The following is an 18,716-nucleotide window of genomic DNA, read 5'->3' on the forward strand; positions in this document are numbered from 1 at the left end:
GCCCACTGAGCATCTCCTGGGCCTAGGCAAGTAGGGAGGAAGGAGGGAGATAGGGGGAAGAGAACAGGAGAGCAAAGGAAGCCTAAGATATATAAAAAAAGACAAAACTCCTCACTTCCTGGGATGCCAGGATACCAGCAATGGCCCTCTTCTCCCTCCTGGAAGAAGTCTATGTTACCCCTTTTTATTTTTTTAATTTAATTTAATTTTTTAATTGTTTACCTGTCCAAGATCTTATTAGCAGGACCGTAGCGGCCAGTCGCAGAAGAGAAGACGGGGGGGGGGGGGGGGGGTGGAGGGAGAGAGAGAGAAGAGAGGGAGAGAGAGAGGAGAGAGAGGGGAGAGTAAGAGAACGAGCACGAACAGGGTGTTGATGTTTATGGGCTAAACGTGGGTGAGGAGGAGCAAGGCAAGTGGGCAGCTACTTCTTCATTGGCCGAGAGTTCGAGCCACTTCAGGGATTGGAGGTGTGTCATTCAATGTTCTCGCCATGCACAGCGATTGGAGGTGACGGTTGGTGCACCATTCAGTGCGTCATGGACCTGAGCTCCCAGAAGAGGAGCGCTCCGGGCACCATCTTTACCAACATTCCTCCCTTTTTTGTTTTGGGTTGGGGGCATTGTACTCGATCTGGCTACTTCCTGCTGAGTAGGGGCGTCATTTAGAGGGAGGGAGGGAGGTCAGTTGGTTGGAGAAGGAGGGCCAGGAGGCCTCATATCCATGCACTGAAGGCATGGATTTCCTCCGGGGAGAAGTCCATGAATGTGCCCTGCAGCTATGAAAAGAAACAGCATTAATTTCTGGCATGTCTTCCAGTCTGTAGGGCTGGTAGAAAAGGCCTATGCCCAGGAAAAGGCAGAAATATAAAGCTGAAAGCCAAGGGCTTATGTTTTTAGCATGGTGGGGTAGAGATGGCCCTTTGGTGGAGTTGTCATTTGGTATCTTCATGTTTCACCACTCGGTGGAGGTTTCTTGGGATGACTGGATGTGCATGTCGTCTGGCTCGTTGGCAAGTAGCTGGTAATCCCTGAGGAGGAGCAATCTGCAGGCCAGTGGTGGATGTCAGGCAGGCGATCAGAGGAGTGGACCATGACAGGAACAGTTGGGCTCGGAGTTTGGGAACAGGGTTCTGCCTTGAATGACGGGAATCCCCGTCCCGGGTTTCGGCACCAATGTAAAGGACGATGGAAAAGCTCCATAAACTCAACAAGCCAAAACAACTGTTTGCCTGCCGGAGATCTTATTAGCAGGACTGTAGCAGCCAGTCACAGAAGAGAAGGGGGGGGAGAGAGAGAGAGAGAGAGAGAGAGAGAGAGAGAGAGAGAGAGAGAGAGAAGAGAGGGAAGGGGGGGAGAGAGAGAGGAGAGAGAGGGGAGAGTAAGAGAGAGAGGGAGAGTGAGAGAGTAAGAGCTATGTTACCCCTTTTTAAAGAAACCCTGCCTTGGCATGCTTCTTTAATGTTACACTTCAACATGTGACAGGGAGCAGAAATTGTCACCAGTAACCAGAAGGCTTGCGCAACTTAACAAAACACTGTCTCAAAATAAAAGGTTCAGTGGCAGAGGGCTTGCCTAGTATGTGTTAGGCCCTGCATTCAATCTATAGTATTCAAAACAAAACAACACAAAAAAACTTATTTTTCTAAAAGGTCTATGATCTCCCAAGATAAGTTGCTTTCCACTGCAACATTTAAGCTCTGCACAATCATGATGTTCTATTCAGCCCAAGGTCAAATGTCTGTAGAATCTTGCCGGGTGCCATGGCACACGCCTGTAATCCCAGTGGTTGGGGAACCTGAGACTGGCGGAGTTCAAAGCCCACCTCAGCAATGGGGAGGCACTAAGCAACTTAGTGAGACCCTGTCTCTAAATAAAATAGTCCTGAGGATGTGGTTTAGTTGTGGAATGCCTCTGAGTTCAACTCCCATATCAAAAAAAAAAAAAAAAAAAAAAAAGTCTGTAGAATCTCAAGAGTTTCAAGCCTAGCATGATGACACACACCTGTATTTCCAGCAGTTCAGAAGGCTGAGGCAGGAGGATTGCAAGTTCAAAGACAGCCTCAGCAATTTAGCGAGACCCTGTCTCTAAATAAAATGCAAAAAGGGCTGGGAATTTGGCTCAGGGGCTAAACACCCCTGGGTTCAATCCCTGGTGCAAACTAACTAAATAAATAAATAAATCAGCTCACAGTGTTGTAGGGACAGATGAGGGTGCCTAGGTAAGGCACCGAAGATAGCAGGAAACAGTTTTATTTGGCTGCAGCCAGGTTCAGAGGGCACAGCTTTTGCTGTCATCAATCAATCCCCTGAACCCCGAGCTCAGGTAGTTTCAGAGTTTTATACTCAGCATGTAAGGGGAGGGGCTCAGAAGTTCACAAAATCTGTAGAAGTTCACATAAAAGCAGCTTTTTCTGTCACTGTTCTGGGCAAGTTAACCCTTCAAGGACAACACCTGAGAAGGGAGAGCCTCTTCTCCCCTTTCTTTCCTCCCCCTGCCAGCTGTTACCATGGAGCCCAATTGTGACTTATCTTAAAAATGTAGACATCTCTGTGAAGCCCAGCTCAGGGCCAGAGGCCTTGTTTGCACATTTCTGCAAACTACTATACTGGATGCGTTTGTGAAAAACTAGTAAGGGGTGTCCAGCACTTGGAGTGCTGGCATCTTCCCGGCCAGTGGCCAAGTAAAACAGGGCGACATGAAAATAGAAAGTTTATCTACATTGAAATCTTTTCTAGAGACTCTTTTGCTGACATTCCTAAAATCAGCCATGGTGAAGATTTCTGGAGAAGCCCAGTTAAGACTTTTCTGTGGAGAAAGCAGGTGACACTACAACAGAACACTCTCAATCTAACATGGCACTTCCCTGACATGTAGGAGTCTCTGGGGTCAATCCCCAGTGTGGCAAAAATAAACTGCTCCAAAGTAAGCTTTCTTCCCATGTAAAGTGTACACCTGAGGTGTGTGTGGTTTTTTGTTTTGTTTTGTTTTGTGGTGCTGAGGTTTGAACCCAGGGTGCCTTGTCTTGTGCATGCAAGGTAAGCACTACCAACTGAGTGATATCCCCAGCCCCTATACTTGGGGGATTTATTTATTGAACATTTCTCAGGGTGTGATTGCTTTAGGAAGTGTCCCTGAGATACTGCCAGTTACCAGTGACTAGTCCTGCTTCCCCACATGTTGAAGCATAACATTAGAGAAGCACGCCAAGGCAAGCATACAAAGCAGGGTTTATTTAAAAGGGGGCAACCTAGATAAGGGGGAAAAGGCAGGAGAACAAAGGAAGCCTAGGACATCTAAAAAGGGCAGAACACCTCGCTTCTTTGGATACCAGGATACAGCTATGGCCCCCTTCTCCCTCCAGGGAGAAATCTATGCTACCTCTTTTAAAACACACCCTGCTTTGTATGCTTGCCTCTGCATGCTTCTCTAATGTTCCAACTTCACCATGTGGGGAAGCAGGACCAGCGGTACCAGTGGGATGGACAAAAGGTGAGAAACAGGTGGGCTGAAGGGGGCAGGGCAGGATGGAGCAGCCTGGTCACCTTAGCAACAGGTTGGAGCAGGGGCAGGTGATCTAGATAGGGTGGCAGAGGGCTCTGAAGGCATTCAGTTCCTCAGGGGGCAGCCTCCAACTTCCCAGACTCACTCATGTGGGCCTCCTTGAACTGACCTGGCTGGCTGTAGCAGACCTGGGTGACCCTCTAGTTCTGTACTTGCTCCCCAGTGGGTGGCTCCTCAAGGGATCCCAACACCTGGAGGGGGACCAGGCCTGGGCTTTCCTGGGCACACCTCTGTCCCCGCGCTCCAGCAGCTGCGGGAAGATCTCAGCGTCCCGCCCTGGAGGTGAACAATTCCGCTTTCAGGTTAAAAGGGCAGGAGGGAAGAGGTCGGTTCAACAGACCCTGTGGGGGACCACTCAGCTAGGTGACCTCCCCCATTGTCGATCAGGCAAAGAGGGCGCCGCCGGGAAGGAGGGTGTGGCCACGCTACGCAAGGCGCCTTGGTGTCGCCGTGCGCTTCCGCCGCAGTCCGCCGCGCGTGCCTCGCCGCCGCCGAGCGCTCGGGTGGCAGTGCGGTGTCGTGGGCGGCCCGGGGGGCGGCGAGGGGAGGATGCCGGGACCTCCAGGCCGGGAGACGGTAAGCGTGGGGCAGGGCCCTGGGACGGGGGGCTGCCCGGCCGGGTCCGCGCTGGCGGCGGAGTCCGCCCTCTGTCCCTACGGCCGCAGGGTAGGGTGGGGCGGGGCGGGCAGCGGCGACCCTGTGTCCCTCCCGCCCCGCCCCTGCGCGTCCCTCCCTGGGCGGCTCCGCGACTGTGTGGCGCCCGCCAGGGTCGCGGGGACCCTGAGTCGCGTGTGCGGCGCGCGCGGGAGGAGCAGGGGCGGGGGCCGAGCCTCCTCTCTCCCCCAGCATCAGCTTCCCACCGAGTCTTCCGAAGATGTGGGCAGCGCTGGCTCGGATTTCGTCCGCTGCCCTAACCTGGCTCTGTCTAGGGCTGACATTAAGTCCTTAAGTTTCCAGATCCTTCCCCGCATTTCCAGATGTCGCCTTCCGATCCCCAACGCAATGCATCGTCTATCGCTGTGGTCCTCCGTGGTGCGTTTCAAACCCACGCAGCATTTTAATAACGTTTTCCCCCACAGAGCTGTGGATTGCGCTTCTCCAAAAACTCATGTCTAGTTTGTGGACATGTCACATGAAAGGAGAGCAGAGAATAACCATCTGGAACCACTTGTACAGAATCCATGTGTCTCTGGTAGTATGTTTCCTGGACACAGCCATCCTAGGGGGATTCCTTTGGATTGAGGTGGCTCTTGGCAAACTCCTGGTGATGTGTCCCTTCAAGCACTCCCTGGCTTTGCAACCATGGACATATTTATTCTCTTATTTGAGTACCGGGTTTTTGTTTTTGGTACTGGGGATTGAACACAGGGGCAATCGACCACTGAGCCACATCCCGAGCCCAATTTTTGGATTTTTATTTAGAGACAGCGTCTCACGGAGTTGCTTAGTTTCTTGCTAAATTGCTGAGGCTGAGGCTGAGGTTGTGGCTCAGTGGTAGAGCGCTCACCTAGGCGTGTGAGGCCCTGGATTCAATCTTCAGCACCACATAAAAAAATAAATAAATAAATTTGCCAAAGCTGTCTTTGAACTTGCAGTCCTCCTGCCTCAGCCTCCCAAGCGCAGGCGTGCACCAATCATTTTTAAATAGATGTAAAATGTATTCAGTAACTAGAGTTTAAGAGATAGTCTACAATATTCCAAAGAGACTAGAAAGAGATGAATCTCATGAAAAAGGCCAGGGTTTAATGCCCAGCACTGGGGGAAAAAATACAATAAAATAAAATATTCCAATATAACTTTGTATTTGTTTTAAAAATTATTGTTTCCATTTGTTTCGCCTCTTAGCATGTAAGTCCCTGAGATCTGTTGTTTTATTTTATTCATATATTTATTGGGTCCTGGGGAACCTAGGGCTTCCCTCATGCCAAGAGGTATTCAGCTACACCCCCAGCCCCAACACCTAGATGTGTTCAAGTATGATTGATAGTTTAGCAAATCATTTCTTACTGTGGAAATCATTAACTGACATCTTCATTTTCTGAAAGTAATACTGTGGGTTACAAAAGTGTCTTACATTTTTCTTGCTTTCTTTAATGTGAACACTAGATTTGAGTGATTTTACCAGATTCTTAAACACTTGTGTCTTTGTCATTTAAAGTTGTCAGTAGTGCAGGGGGCACAGTGGTGCATATTTGTAATCACAGCAAATCCGGATACTGAGACAGGAGGATTGCAAATTCAAGGCCAGCCTCAGCAATTTAGGGAGGCCCTAACCAATTTAGCAAGACCCTGTCTCAAAATGTAAAAAAGGAGGGGCTGGGGATATAGAGTACTTGCCTACCATGCAGAAGGGCCTGGGTACAATCCCCAGCACCACCAAAATAAATAAATAAATAAGTAAAAATTTATTTTTTTAAAGGGGTAGGGATGTGGCTCAGTGGGGAAGAACCTCAGTCCCCCTGTACCAAAAATAAATACATAAATCAATCAATCAATCAATCAATAAATAGATTGTCAGTAGTGGTTCAAAACTATGTGATCAGGGAGCAGAGGCCCCAAGGTGAATTACTCCAAGCTAAAGCCAACTTCCAGCATGCAGAGGGACATGATGGAAGGTCCAGTGTGTCTGTTTGGGAGCCTCCCTCCAAGTCTTGGCCTGTTCACAGCCCATCACACAAAGGAGCCCTTTGTGCTGAGAAAAGCGGCTGAACCCTGGAAAGCTGAGAATCCACAGGCACATGTAGTTGGGGAGTGAGGGGAGGATGAAGCCCTCTCTCAGGTTTGGGGGTTTATAAGTGTTTTTTACTTTGAGATGGGGTCTTGGGCTGGGGATGTAGCTCAGTGGTAGAGCACTTACCTAGCATGCATGAGGCTCTGGTTCCGTCCCCAGTGCCCCTAAAAAAAAAAGAAGAAGAAGAAGAAGAAAGATGAGACAGGGTATCTCTTTGTTGTGGAGGCCTGGCCTTGAACTCTTGGGCTCAAGCAATCCTCCTGCCTTAGCCTCCCAAGTGACTTGGACTACAGGCCTGCACCACAGTTTTGAGGGACGTTTGTTTGTTTCTGGACCCAGGGATTGAATTTAGGACCCAGGGGCACTCTTACCACTAAGCTACATCTCCAGCCCTTTTTATTATTTTTTTAAATTTTTAGACAAGGTCTTGCTAGGTTGCCCACACTGGCCTCCAATTTGCAATCCTCCTGCCTCAGCCTCTGGAATAGCTGGGATCACATGCATGTGCTGAGGATCAAACCCAATGCCTCACACTTGCTAGACAAGCGCGCTCTCACTGAGCTACAGACCCAGCCCTGGGTGGTTCATTTTTTAAATTTTTAGTTATGTTTTTTCTTTTTCTTTTTTTTTTTTGGTTTTGTTTTTGTTTCTGTTTTTTGCAGTGTTGGGGATCAACCTAAGGGACTTATTGCTTCCAAGGCAAATGCCCGTACTCCCAGGCTCCTAAAGTCTTTGACACTTATAAATTGGTTTGACAAAATAAGGTCACTCCTGCCTTATGCCCTAGTTAATTAGTTATCATGGTCCCATGGAAGTTAAACAGGACCTTGAAAGATTAAGAATTATTATTGGGCTGGGATTGTAGCTCAGTGGTAGAGCACTTGCCTAGCATGTGTGAGGCCTTGGGTTTGATCCTCAGCACCACATGAAGGTAAATAAATAAAATAAAGGTATTGTATCCATCTAAATTACTACACTACTATATATATAATTATTAAAAAAATATTTCACCTCCGCCAGGCACGGTGGCATACTTCTGTAATCCTAGCAGCTAGGATTATGAGTTCAAAGCCAACCTCAGCAAATGCGAAGTGCTAAGTAACTCAGTGAGACTCTGTCTCTAAATAAAATACAGAATAGGGCTGGGGTTGTGGCTCCGTGGTTGAGTACACCTGAATTCAATCTGCAGTATCAAAAAAAAAATCATAAAGAGGTGATTATTCCTACTGTTCCACTGTTTCTTTTCTTTTTGGTACTGGAAATTGAACCCAGGAGTGCTTTACTATGGAGCTACATCCCAGTAATTTTTACTTTTTTTATTTTGAGACAGGGTCTGAGTTGCTTAGGGGCCTTCTACATTGCTGAGGCTGGCTTTTGAACTTGCTCAGCTTCCCAGGCGTTATAGGTGTGTGGCACTGTATCCAGAATCTTTTTTTTTTAATTTTATTTTATTGGTTCTTCTTAGTTATACATGATTAGTCCTTTTTTTTTTTTTTTTTTTTTGGTACCAGGGAGTGAACTCAGGTACCAGTGAACTCAGCCACTGAGCCACATCCCCAGCCCTATTTTGTATTTTATTTAGAGACAGGGTCTCACTGAGTTGCTTAGTGTCTCGCCATTGCTGAGGCTGGCTTTGAACTCTCAATTCTACTGCCTCAGCCTCCCCAGCCAGGACTACAGGCGTGCACCACCACGCTCCGCTTCGACTAGTCCATTTTGATAAAATTATACAAGCATACAGTATATCTTATTCTAATTAGGACCCCTTTCTTCTGGGTAGCACTATGGTGGGGTTCACTTAGGAAATTTCATATGTATATACAGGAAAATTATGTATTTTTTATTCTACTGTCTTTCTCTTCTTGTCCCCCCACTTCCTTCCCTTCTCCTTTGTCTGATCTACTGAACCCCCCCCCCCCCCCCCCGTCCCCCTTAGCTTCCACATATCAGTGAAAGCATTCGACCTTGGTTTTTTGGGATGGGCTTGTTTCACTTAGCATGATGTGCTCCATATCTCTGCGCCCAGCATCTTGATTAAGTTCCTCTAATTATCTGGTGTCGGAGGGGTGCATACTCCATGACTCCTGGGGAGACACAGTCGGGCCTCTCAGCTCCCACGGCTTCCGCGGCAGCACAGCCTTTTACAGATGTGGTCTAAGCCGCTGTATGCTGTGGCACGAGGGCTCTTCTGGAATGAGCAGCTTCCACCAAAAAGCCAGAGGCTGGGAGTAGCCTTCAAACTGGTGCACGGTGTGTTCAGACGCCTTCCCTAGAGAAGCACCGGAGGGTAGACTCCTGAGGGGAAAAGCTGCCATGCTGGGGTGGAAGCCAGGGCCTCGTGAACGCTGGGCAGCCACTCCACCATGGAGCTACTTGTACTTTATGTTTAACAAGGTTCTCAGTAGTTTCTTTGCCTCAGTATGTTTTGAACGTGCTACTACCTGAGCCCTAGGCCATTCACTCGCTCATCCATGCCCGTGGTTAGGCTATTGGGATTTTATGTTTATTTTATGCTTTGTGAAAAGTACTACTCTTATTTTTAATCTCCCAGTGCAAATGTACAGCAAATTCTCTGGAAGTTGAATTTTCAACTGCTGGATTATGGTCAAGTTGAAATCTATAGGAAAAGGGAAATGTATCAATTGACTCTTTCTCCTTTTCTACATCACAGTTCTCTTACAGCCATCAACTCAGCAACTCAGGAGGCTGAGGCAGGAGGATCGCAAGTTCAAAGCCAGTCTCAGCAACTTAGCAAGACCCTTTCACAAAATAAAAAATAAAAAAGGCTGGGGCCAGGCTTGTGGCTCTGCCTTGGAGCGCTCACCTAGAACATGCGAGGGCCTGTGTTGGATCCTCAGCACCATGTAAAAATAAATAAATAAAATAAAGGTATTGTGTCCAACTACAACTAAAAAATAATATTTTAAAAAAATAAATAGAGGGCTGGGGCTATGGCTCAAGCGGTAGCGCGCTCGCCTGGCATGCGTGCGGCCCGGGTTCGATCCTCAGCACCACATACCAACAAAGATGTTGTGTCCGCCGAGAACTAAAAAATAAATATTAAAAATTCTCTCTCTCTCCTCTCTCACTCTCTCTTAAAAAAAAAAAAAAGAAATGTTTAATAAATAAATAAATAAATAAAATAAATTGAAAGGGCTTATGTGCCCTTGAATTCACTTCCTGGTACCAAAAAGAGAAGAAAAGGAAGAAGGAAATAAATGAGATGAAAAATTTTCTCACACATACAAAAGAAATTGATGAAAAGGGTTTCTCTCATTTTTCCAAGTTCCCCCTCCCATTTTTGAACTGGGTATTGAACCCAGAGGCACTTAACCACTGAGCCACATGCCCAACCCTTTTTGTCTTTTATATTGAGACATCCACTCCCTAAGTTGCTGAGGCTGCCCTTGAACTTGGAATCTCCAGCCTAAGTCTCTTGAGTCACTGGGATGACACAGGCATGCACCACCAGCTTCTTTCAAGCCCAACTAGACATTTCCATTAGGAACCTCTAGGACTTGGCAGTGACCATAATAAAATGTAGCTGTAAGTCCGTTGGTTCCAGACGCTCTTGACTTACAGAAGTGTGGACAGAGACAAACTGATGACCAAGGCAAACAAATAAATGTTTTGAATTGTGTGTGAATTTAGGAACTTGAGTACAGGCCTCCAGCCCTGGTAATCTCACTCCTTATCTGTGCACATATGTGGGATGTTGTAGGACTCAGTGGCCTTTGAGGACGTGTCTGTGAACTTCACCCAGGAGGAGTGGGCTCTGCTGGATCCTTCGCAGAAGAAACTCTACAGAGATGTGATGCAGGAAACCTTCAGGAACCTGGCCTCTGTCGGTAAGAGTGGCATCCTTTCCCTTGGTTAGTCGTTAGAAACAACCCATCTGGTCCTGTGATCGTTATTTGGCGCCTTTGCTGTGGTTTCTATACTTAGGGACTCTTTGGGGGTGGGCTTAATGGGAAGGTCATGCCTGGGTGGGCAGGTGCTGATTTTCAAAACGGGCTCATAACGAGCTGATTTACAGTCTGATTAGTGAGTGCCTTTGCTCAATCTAGTTAAAAAAAAAAAATCAGGCATTTTATCAGACAAGGTCCTATTAAGAGCTCTATGATGAATGTAAGGAGAGGTCCCATCAACGGGAGCAGCCAGGGGAGAGTCTGGCCCAAAAGGTCCTAGGGAGGTGACTGCTACTGCTCCCGGGGTGTTTCTCGATGCTCCCCCGGAGCTCAGCTGTTTTTCCTGGGATTATTTGTTGGTGAAGTAACAGCATTACTCTCCTAAAAAGACCCAGGCGCCTCCCTTCCCTGCTGTTGGTTCTCCTATTTTGGAGACCTACGTTGGCTGAGGAGGTCCCTTGGGAGTCTGCCACCTGCTCAAAGTCCTCCTTCAGTTCTTGGGAGAGTTTATAGTAAAGACGAGTGCCTGTACCTGTTCCTGCTACCCCGTGCCAGCTGCTGCCAATATGCCCGATCCAATGAGGCCTGGGGTGACAATCAGTCTTTTGCATCTGGGACATTGAAGTCCAGGAGCGGGAGGAGAGGGTCAGTTCAACCTCCCCCTCAGGGTATCTGGTTATATGAGGTGTGAGCAGGACAGGGAGGCAGAAGGTGGGAAGGGGGGGTGTCAGGCATCGAAGAATGGGACTTCTGCAGAGGAAGAAGGTGCCAGGCTGGCTCTGAGGTGACATTGTCAGTTGTGTTGTACAGGGAACCCTTAGGTGGCATGGTGGATACGTCAGCAGGTGTGGGCTACTCGGGGCCAAAGAAAGAAGCAATGTGGTGTGTGTGAGGAGAACGGATCGGCAAGAAGAGGAGGGAGAGAGATCTGTAGCCACTGGGGTGGGTTCCATAAGTCCCATATTGGGGAAATGAAGGGTAAAGGAGGCTCGAAATTTTGAGAGATTTCTTCCCGTTAAGGGAGTGGGGCGATGAGGTTCAATTAAAAAGAATGTCTGGGTGTGGTGGCTCACGCCTGTAATCCCAGCAGCTGGGGAGGCTAAGGCAGGAAGATCTGAAGGCTGAGGCAGAAAGATGGTAAGTTCAAAGCCAGCCTCAGCAATTTAGCGAGGCACTAAGCAACTCTGTGAGACCCTGTCCCTCGATAAGATACAAAATAAGGCTGGGGATGTGGCTTAGTGGCCAGTTGTCCCTGAGTTCAATCCTCAGTGGCACTCCCCCCTCAAAAAAAAAAAAAAAGAGTCAAAAGGACTGGGCAGAATGCGTCCCCTCAGTGCTGCATGGTGGAGGAGTTGTCCTGCGTGGGTTGGAAGTGGTTCCCTCTACCCTGAAGATAGAGGTTTTGAAAGGCTGAGTTGGTCCCCCCAAATTGGGGCAAAGTTAGAAAGCTTCTCACGAATCAATGAGGAAAGAGATTGGCCTACCTTCAACAGTGGCAGTTACCCTAGGCGCAGATATCCACGAGGGACACAGCTCTGAGTTCAAGCAAAGGTTTATTGGCAGAGAATATCGGCCAGGCTGCCCTCTGCCAGGTGCCGCAGCCTGCGGGGAAAACTTGCTAACTATAGTCAACTACGATGGAGAGGTTACAGATAACCCTCGTCCTGTGATTGTTATTTGATGCTGTGGTTTCGACAGTTAGGGAGTCTTTGGGGGTGGGCCTAATGGGAAGGTCATGCCTGGGTGAGCAGGTGCTGAGTTTCAAAATGGGGTTACTTTGGCTTAGGGAATCTAACATTGGCTATAATTTCTGATAACTTAGAATGATTTTTCTGGATCTATATTTTAGGAAATACATGGGAAGACTGGAAGATCAAAGATGAGTTCAAAATCCCAGGGAGAAATCTAAGGTGAGTTGTACCTACCAGAGAAAGAGCCCCAGTAGGTATGATATTTTAGTATGATTTTTTTTTAAAGCAAGCAAACAAATTCATCCTCAAATTGATTTTTTTCTAAGACATTTTCTTTCTTTTTTTTTTTTTTTTTGTATTTGGACACAATATTTTTATTTTATTTATTTTTATGTGTGCTGAGGATCGAACCCAGGGCCTCTCACGTGCTAAGCAAGTGCTCTACTGCTGAGCTACAATCTCAGCCCTTTTCTTAGACATTTTCACCAAAAGAAAAAAAAAAAGAAAGATTTTTTTTTTTTCTTTTGTAGTGCTGGGCATTTAAGTCAGGGACTCTCTACCACAAAGCTACATCCCAGACCTTTTGTTGTGGTTGTTTTGCTTTTGTGTGGTACTGAGCTACTCTGTCACTGAGCTAAATCTCCCTCAACCCCTAGCTCTTGGTATTTCTTATTTTGAGACAAGATCTCGCCAAGTTGCCCAGGCTGACCTCAGACTAGCCTTAAACTTGTGATCCTTCTGCCTCGGCCTGTGGAGTAGCTGGGATCACAGGCGTGTGCCATTGTGCCCAGCCCCACTTTTTTATTTTGAGACAGGGTCTCACTAAGTTGCCCAGGCTGTCCTTGAACTTGAGACCCTCCTACCTCAGCTTCCCAGGAAGCTGAGATTACAGGTGTGTAACTCTGTACCTAGCCCAAAAATGTTTTCTTAAATGACATGGATGGTCAGTGTTTAAAAAATACCTTACTTGGAAATAGTGTGAAGAAACCATGTGTATGAATATTGCTGTTTTGATAATAGCTGTAGAGAGGCTTGAAAAAGTTCAGACTGCTGGGCGCAGAGGCACATGCCTGTAACCCCAGCCACTTGGGAGGCTGAGACAGGAGAATTGTGAGTTCAAAGCCAGCCTCAGCAAAAGCAAGGCACTGAGCAACTTTGTGAGACCCTGTCTCTAAATAAAATACAAAATAGGGCTGGGGATGTGGCTCAGTAGTTGAGTGCCCCTGAGTTCAATCCCCAGTGCCAAAAAAAAAAAAAAAAGAAAGAAAAAAAAAGTTCCCACAGGGCAGAAAACCTACAGGTGTTTCTGGAAATAATAAAAATGTAATTCTAGTGTAAAATAATGATGAGCAGTCATTATTAATGTGCTTCTAATGTTTCACAGAAGTCATATGGTGCAGAGACTCTGTGAAAGTAAAGGTGTTCAGTCTGGAGAAACCGTCAGCCAGATTCCAAATGTCAGCGGGACCAAGAAAACTTCTGGAGTAAAACCCTACGAATGTAACGTGTGTGGAAAAGTCTTCATGCTTCATTCATCCCTTACGAGGCACATCAGATCTCACCCTGGACACGAATTCTACGGATGTAAGTATGGAGACAAGCCTTACAAATGCAAGGAGTGTGGGATCACCTTCAGTTACCTCAAATCCTTTCAAAGACATGAAAGGACCCACACTGGAGAAAACCCGTATAAGTGTAAACAGTGTGGGAAAACCTTTATATATCACCAGCCCTTTCAGACACACGAACGGACACATTTCGGAGAGAAACCCTATCAGTGTAAGCACTGTGGCAAAGCTCTCAGATCTCCTAGTTCTCTTCGAATTCACGAAAGGATTCACACTGGGGAGAAGCCCTATGAATGTAAGAAATGCGGGAAGGCCTTCAGCTGTCCCAGTTCTATTCAAATACATGAAAGGACCCACACTGGGGAGAAACCCTATAAGTGTAAGGAATGCGGGAAAGCCTTCATTTCCCGAACGACCGTTCAAACACACATGATAACACACAATGGCAACAGACCTTACCAATGTAAGGAATGTGGGAAGGCTTTCATTCGCCCCAGTTTTTTACGAGTACATGAAAGAATCCACACTGGAGAGAAACCCTACAAGTGTCAACAATGTGGGAAAGCCTTCAGATGTTCCACTTCCGTTCAGATTCATGAAAGAACTCACACTGGGGAAAAACCCTACAAGTGTAAGGAATGTGGGAAAGCCTTCAGTGCGCGCCCAGCCTTTCGAGTACACATGAGGGTGCACACTGGTGAGAAACCCTATAAATGCAAAGAGTGTGGGAAAGCCTTCAGTCGCCTCAGTTACTGTCGGATACATGAAAGGACTCACACTGGAGAAAAACCCTATGAATGTAAAACGTGTGGGAAAACCTTCAATTATCCTCTAGATTTGCAGATCCACGAACGGAATCACACTGGAGAAAAACCCTTTGAATGTAAAGAATGTGCCAAAGCTTTCATTTCTCTCGAAAACTTTCGAAGACACATGATAACGCACACTGGAGATGGACCTTACAAGTGCAGGGAATGTGGGAAGGCGTTCATCTTTCTCAGTGCGTTTCGAACGCACGAGAGAACCCACACTGGAGAGAAGCCTTATGAGTGTAAGCAATGTGGGAAAGCCTTCAGTTGTTCCAGTTACGTTCAGATACATGAAAGAACTCATACCGGAGAGAGGCCCTATGAATGCAAGCAGTGTGGGAAAGCCTTCATTTATCCCACAAGCTTTCAAGGGCACATACGAATGCACACTGGAGAGAAACCCTATAAATGTGAAGAATGTGGCAAAGCCTTTAGTCTTCGCAGTTCCTTTCAAAGACATGAAAGAACTCACAGTGGAGAGAAACTTTTCGCGTGTAAGCAATGTGGAAAAGCTTTCGCTTTGTCCACATCCTTGAACAAACACATGAGGGTGCACAATAGATAGAAGCCCAGTGAACACGACTTGGGGAACGTCCACGATTCCAACAGATACCTTTCAGTCATGAAATTCCCACTGTGGAACTGTCCTGTGAATGAAAGTGATCTAGGAAGCTAGATGCAAGGTCATTCATGTCGATGGGTCAGAAAATGGAAAATGGGTAACCGTGAGTCAAAATATTTTTAAACCAGCTGTGGTGGCACACATCTGTATTCTTGGTCGAACTGAGTCAGTGTAATAAGGAAGTCCCCTTTGCTTTGACCTTACAAATAAGTCCTCTGATGCTCACCCATCAGTTTTTGTATCTTTTCCTGCTCTTGCTTCCTTGTTTCCATCTTACAAAATGCAGTGGTCTGGGCTGAGGTTGTGGCTCAGTGGTAGAGCGCTTGCCTAGCATGTGTGAGGCACTGGGTTTGATCCTCAGCGCCACATAACAAATAAAATAAAGGTATTGTGTCCTCCATCTGCAACTAAAAATATTTTTTTTTCAAATATCCACTGGTCAGCCACTGTTGCCTGGCAATGAAAGACAATTCAATTTATAACGTGTTGTGATTTGTGTGTGTGTGGGTGCTGCAGATCCAACCCAGGCCCTTGAGCATGCTGGGCAAGTGCTGTACCACTGAGCTACAACAGCTCTTGACTTTTTTTTTTTAATATTTATTTTTTAGTTGTAGGTGGACACACAGTATCTTCATTTCATTTTTGTGTGGTGCTGAGGATCAAATCCGGTGCCTCACACGTGCTAGGCAAGCTCTCTACCACTGAGCCACAACCCCAGTTCTTGACTTTGTCTTTGGCAATAGGAAATAAATACTCGGTCTTTGTCTCAGGTTCCTGGCACAAGAGTTCCCAGGGGTATTATACGCACCTTTGTTATTCATGACAATTTCTTTTAAACCATATTTGAGGGCTGGGGTTGTGGCTCAGCGGTAGAGCGCTCGCATTGCATGTGTGAGACCCTGGGTTCGATCCCCAGCACCGCATAAATAAGTGAAATAAAGGTATTGTGTCCAATTACAACTAAAAAATAAATATTAAAAAAAAAATACTTGAAGGCTGGGAATATAATTCGGTGGTAAAGCTGCCCCTGGGTTCTAACCCCAGTACCAAAGAAAGTAAAGAGAGCAGGGTTGGGGACACAGACTGGCCACATAGAGCACCACATGAAGATGAAGGCAGAGACCAGTTTCATGCTGCTACAAGCCAAGGAATACCAAAGATGACTAGATAACCACCATACAATAGGTGAAAGGTAAGAAAGGGATTCTCCTGACAGGTCCCGGGAGGGAACCAACCCTTCCCATACCCTGAGCTTGGACTTCTGGGCTCCAGAAAGGTAAGATGATAAATTTCTATTGTTTGAAAGCTACTGAGAGCTGGGCACAGTGGTGCACACCTGTAATCCCAGCAACTCAAGAGGCTGAGGCAGGAGGATCACAAGTTTGAGGCCAGCCTCAGGAACTTGGCAAGGCCTTAAGCAACTTAGTAAGACCCTGTCTCTAAATTTTTTTTTTAAGAGAGAGTGAGAGAGGAGAGAGAGAGAGAGAGAGAGAATTTTTAATATTTATTTAGTTCTCGGCGGACACAACATCTTTGTTGGTATGTGGTGCTGAGGATCGAACCCGGGCCGCACGCATGCCAGGCGAGCGCACTACCGCTTGAGCCACATCCCCAGCCCCTGTCTCTAAATTAAAAAAAAAAAAAAGGTTTGGGGATGTAGTGCAGTGATAAGTGCTTCTGGGTTCAATCCCCAGTACCAAAAAAAGAAAAAACTAAGAGCTAGAAACAGTAGCCCAAACCTGCAATCCCAGTGTTTTGCAAGGTTAAGGCAGGAGGATCACAAGATTGAGGCCAAGTGAGACCTTCTCAAAGTAGAAAGGAAGCCGGGTGTAGCAGAGAACATCTATTATATTCAGCACCTCCGGAGACCACAAGGAGGATCCCAAGTTTGAGGCCAGCCTGGGCAACTTGGTGACACTCCGTTTCACAATAGAAATGTGTGAGGCTGAGTCCATCCTCGGTGATGTCAAAAAGAAAAAAAAAAAACAATTCTGGGATGTTCTTAATTAAGTTACAGGCCAGAGAATGGAGGAAGGAAAGAGACAACTTTAACTCACAGCTTCAAGCTAAAGAAAATGGAAAGAAAGAACCAGCAGAGTACTGAGCACAGTAGCACCCACCTATAGTCCCAGTGGCTGGGGAGGCTGAGGCAGGGGATCACAAGTTCAAAACCAGCATCAGCAATTTAGTGAAGCCCTAAGTAACTCAGTTAGACCCTGTCCCAAAATAAAAAGGAAAAGGATTGCAGATGTGGCTCAGTAGTTAAGCGCCCTAGGTTCAATCCTGGTTCCCTCCCCCCCAAAAAAAAGAAAATTATGGGAGGCATACTTAAAACCCCAACCCCATGCAGTGTGACAGCTAGACTAGGGATCCCTCCTTGCATCTCTTGGGAGGGATGACTGTCTAATCTTTAGAAGGCGAAGGTCTTAATCCATTCTAGCTGCTATATCAAAACACCTTAGATTGGGTAGTTTCTAAGTGATAGGAAGGCATTTCTCACAGTTCTAGAGGTTGGGAAGTCAATGGTTAAGGTGCCACAGATTCAGTGTCTGGTGAAGATTCCTCTCTGCTTCATGGTTGGTGGGTCCTTGTTTTAGAAAAAAGCAGAGTCCCCAAAGTGGCCACCAAAGGTGGAAGGTGCTGAGAGAATGAGGAAAGGGCAGACCGGCCAGACTCAGTGCCACACACCTGTAACCCCACACACCTGTAACCCCACACACCTGTAACCCCACACACCTGTAACCCCAGCTACTCGGGCAGGAAAATCTGAAGTTCAAAGCACCTGGATAACTTGGTGAGACGCTGTCTCAAAATAAAATGTGGGGCTGGGGCTGGGGCTCAGTGGTTGAGCACTTGCCTAGCACTTGTGAGGCATTGGGTTCGATCTTTAGCACCATATTTAACCACAGCAACAAAAAATAGATGTTATGTCCATCTACAACTAAAAAGTGTTCTTTTTTTAAAAAAAAAAAAAGTGTGAGAGAAAATTTTTTTAATATTTATTTTTTTTAGTTTTCCGGGCCGCACGCATGCCAGGCGAGCGTGCTACTGCTTGAGCCACATCCCCAGCCCCTAAAAAATGTTCTAAAAAAAAACCGTAAAAGGGGTTGGGGGTGCAGGGCTCAGTAGTAAGGTGCTTGCCTAGCATGTGTGAGGCCCTGGATTCAATCCCCAATATCATAAAAGGGAAAAAGAAAAAATTGTTTGGGGGTCTACCTTCAGTACCAGACCTGACATGGGAGGTGAGTAGAGGGATCCTCCTTGGACTGCACTAGCTGACCTGACCTGGCCTTTCCTGAAGAGAAAATTAGAAAAAAGTGACCCGAGCCCCTCTGTAGCCATGGCAGAATGCAACCCACCCTCACATCTTGAGCTGGCCTCTGCCAAACAGGCCCAGTGGAGGGGTATTGGGAACTTGACAAAGCCAAAATGGTCCTTCCCTCCCCTGCTTCTGTGTCCACCCTGGGCCAGTCCCTGTCATTGGAGGAGAACTAAGGAACATTTGCAGCCGGTGCTTGCAAAGACTGGTCTCTATGCAGGACCATGGCCCAGTGGTCCTTCTAGAGGGAGATTACTTCCAGCAACTAGGAATTTCACACAGGAATCTCATCCTCCTCCCTCCTCTCTGGGGCCCCAGGAGGGTGTCTGAGAGGATATCCAAACACAGGTCTTCACATGACCTGTAGATAGCTCTGGAGGGCAAGTCACTTTGTTTCAGCTGGGGAGGGAGAGACTTAATCCGGGCATCTTCTTGTGTTTCAGAACCTGAACTCTCGAGAGCACCAGAATATTTGCCTGTCTGCACCCAGCTACGTGTCAGGGCCTTA

The 18,716-nt window shown here is 46.8% G+C and overlaps 1 protein-coding gene across 1 annotated transcript; it reads left to right on the forward strand.

Moving 5' to 3' along the window:
- The first annotated feature begins 4,005 nt into the window (after window positions 1–4,005).
- Window positions 4,006–15,289, forward strand: LOC101955029 (uncharacterized). Its single transcript, XM_005336188.5, has 4 exons — window positions 4,006–4,136; window positions 10,013–10,139; window positions 12,049–12,109; window positions 13,275–15,289. The coding sequence occupies exons 1-4, from the start codon at window positions 4,110–4,112 to the stop codon at window positions 14,830–14,832; spliced, it is 1,773 nt and encodes a 590-aa protein (XP_005336245.3). The 5' UTR covers window positions 4,006–4,109; the 3' UTR covers window positions 14,833–15,289.
- Window positions 15,290–18,716: the final 3,427 nt, after the last annotated feature.

This window comes from Ictidomys tridecemlineatus, chromosome 2, assembly GCF_052094955.1.
Source record: "Ictidomys tridecemlineatus isolate mIctTri1 chromosome 2, mIctTri1.hap1, whole genome shotgun sequence".
NCBI classification, from domain to species: Eukaryota; Metazoa; Chordata; class Mammalia; order Rodentia; family Sciuridae; genus Ictidomys; species Ictidomys tridecemlineatus.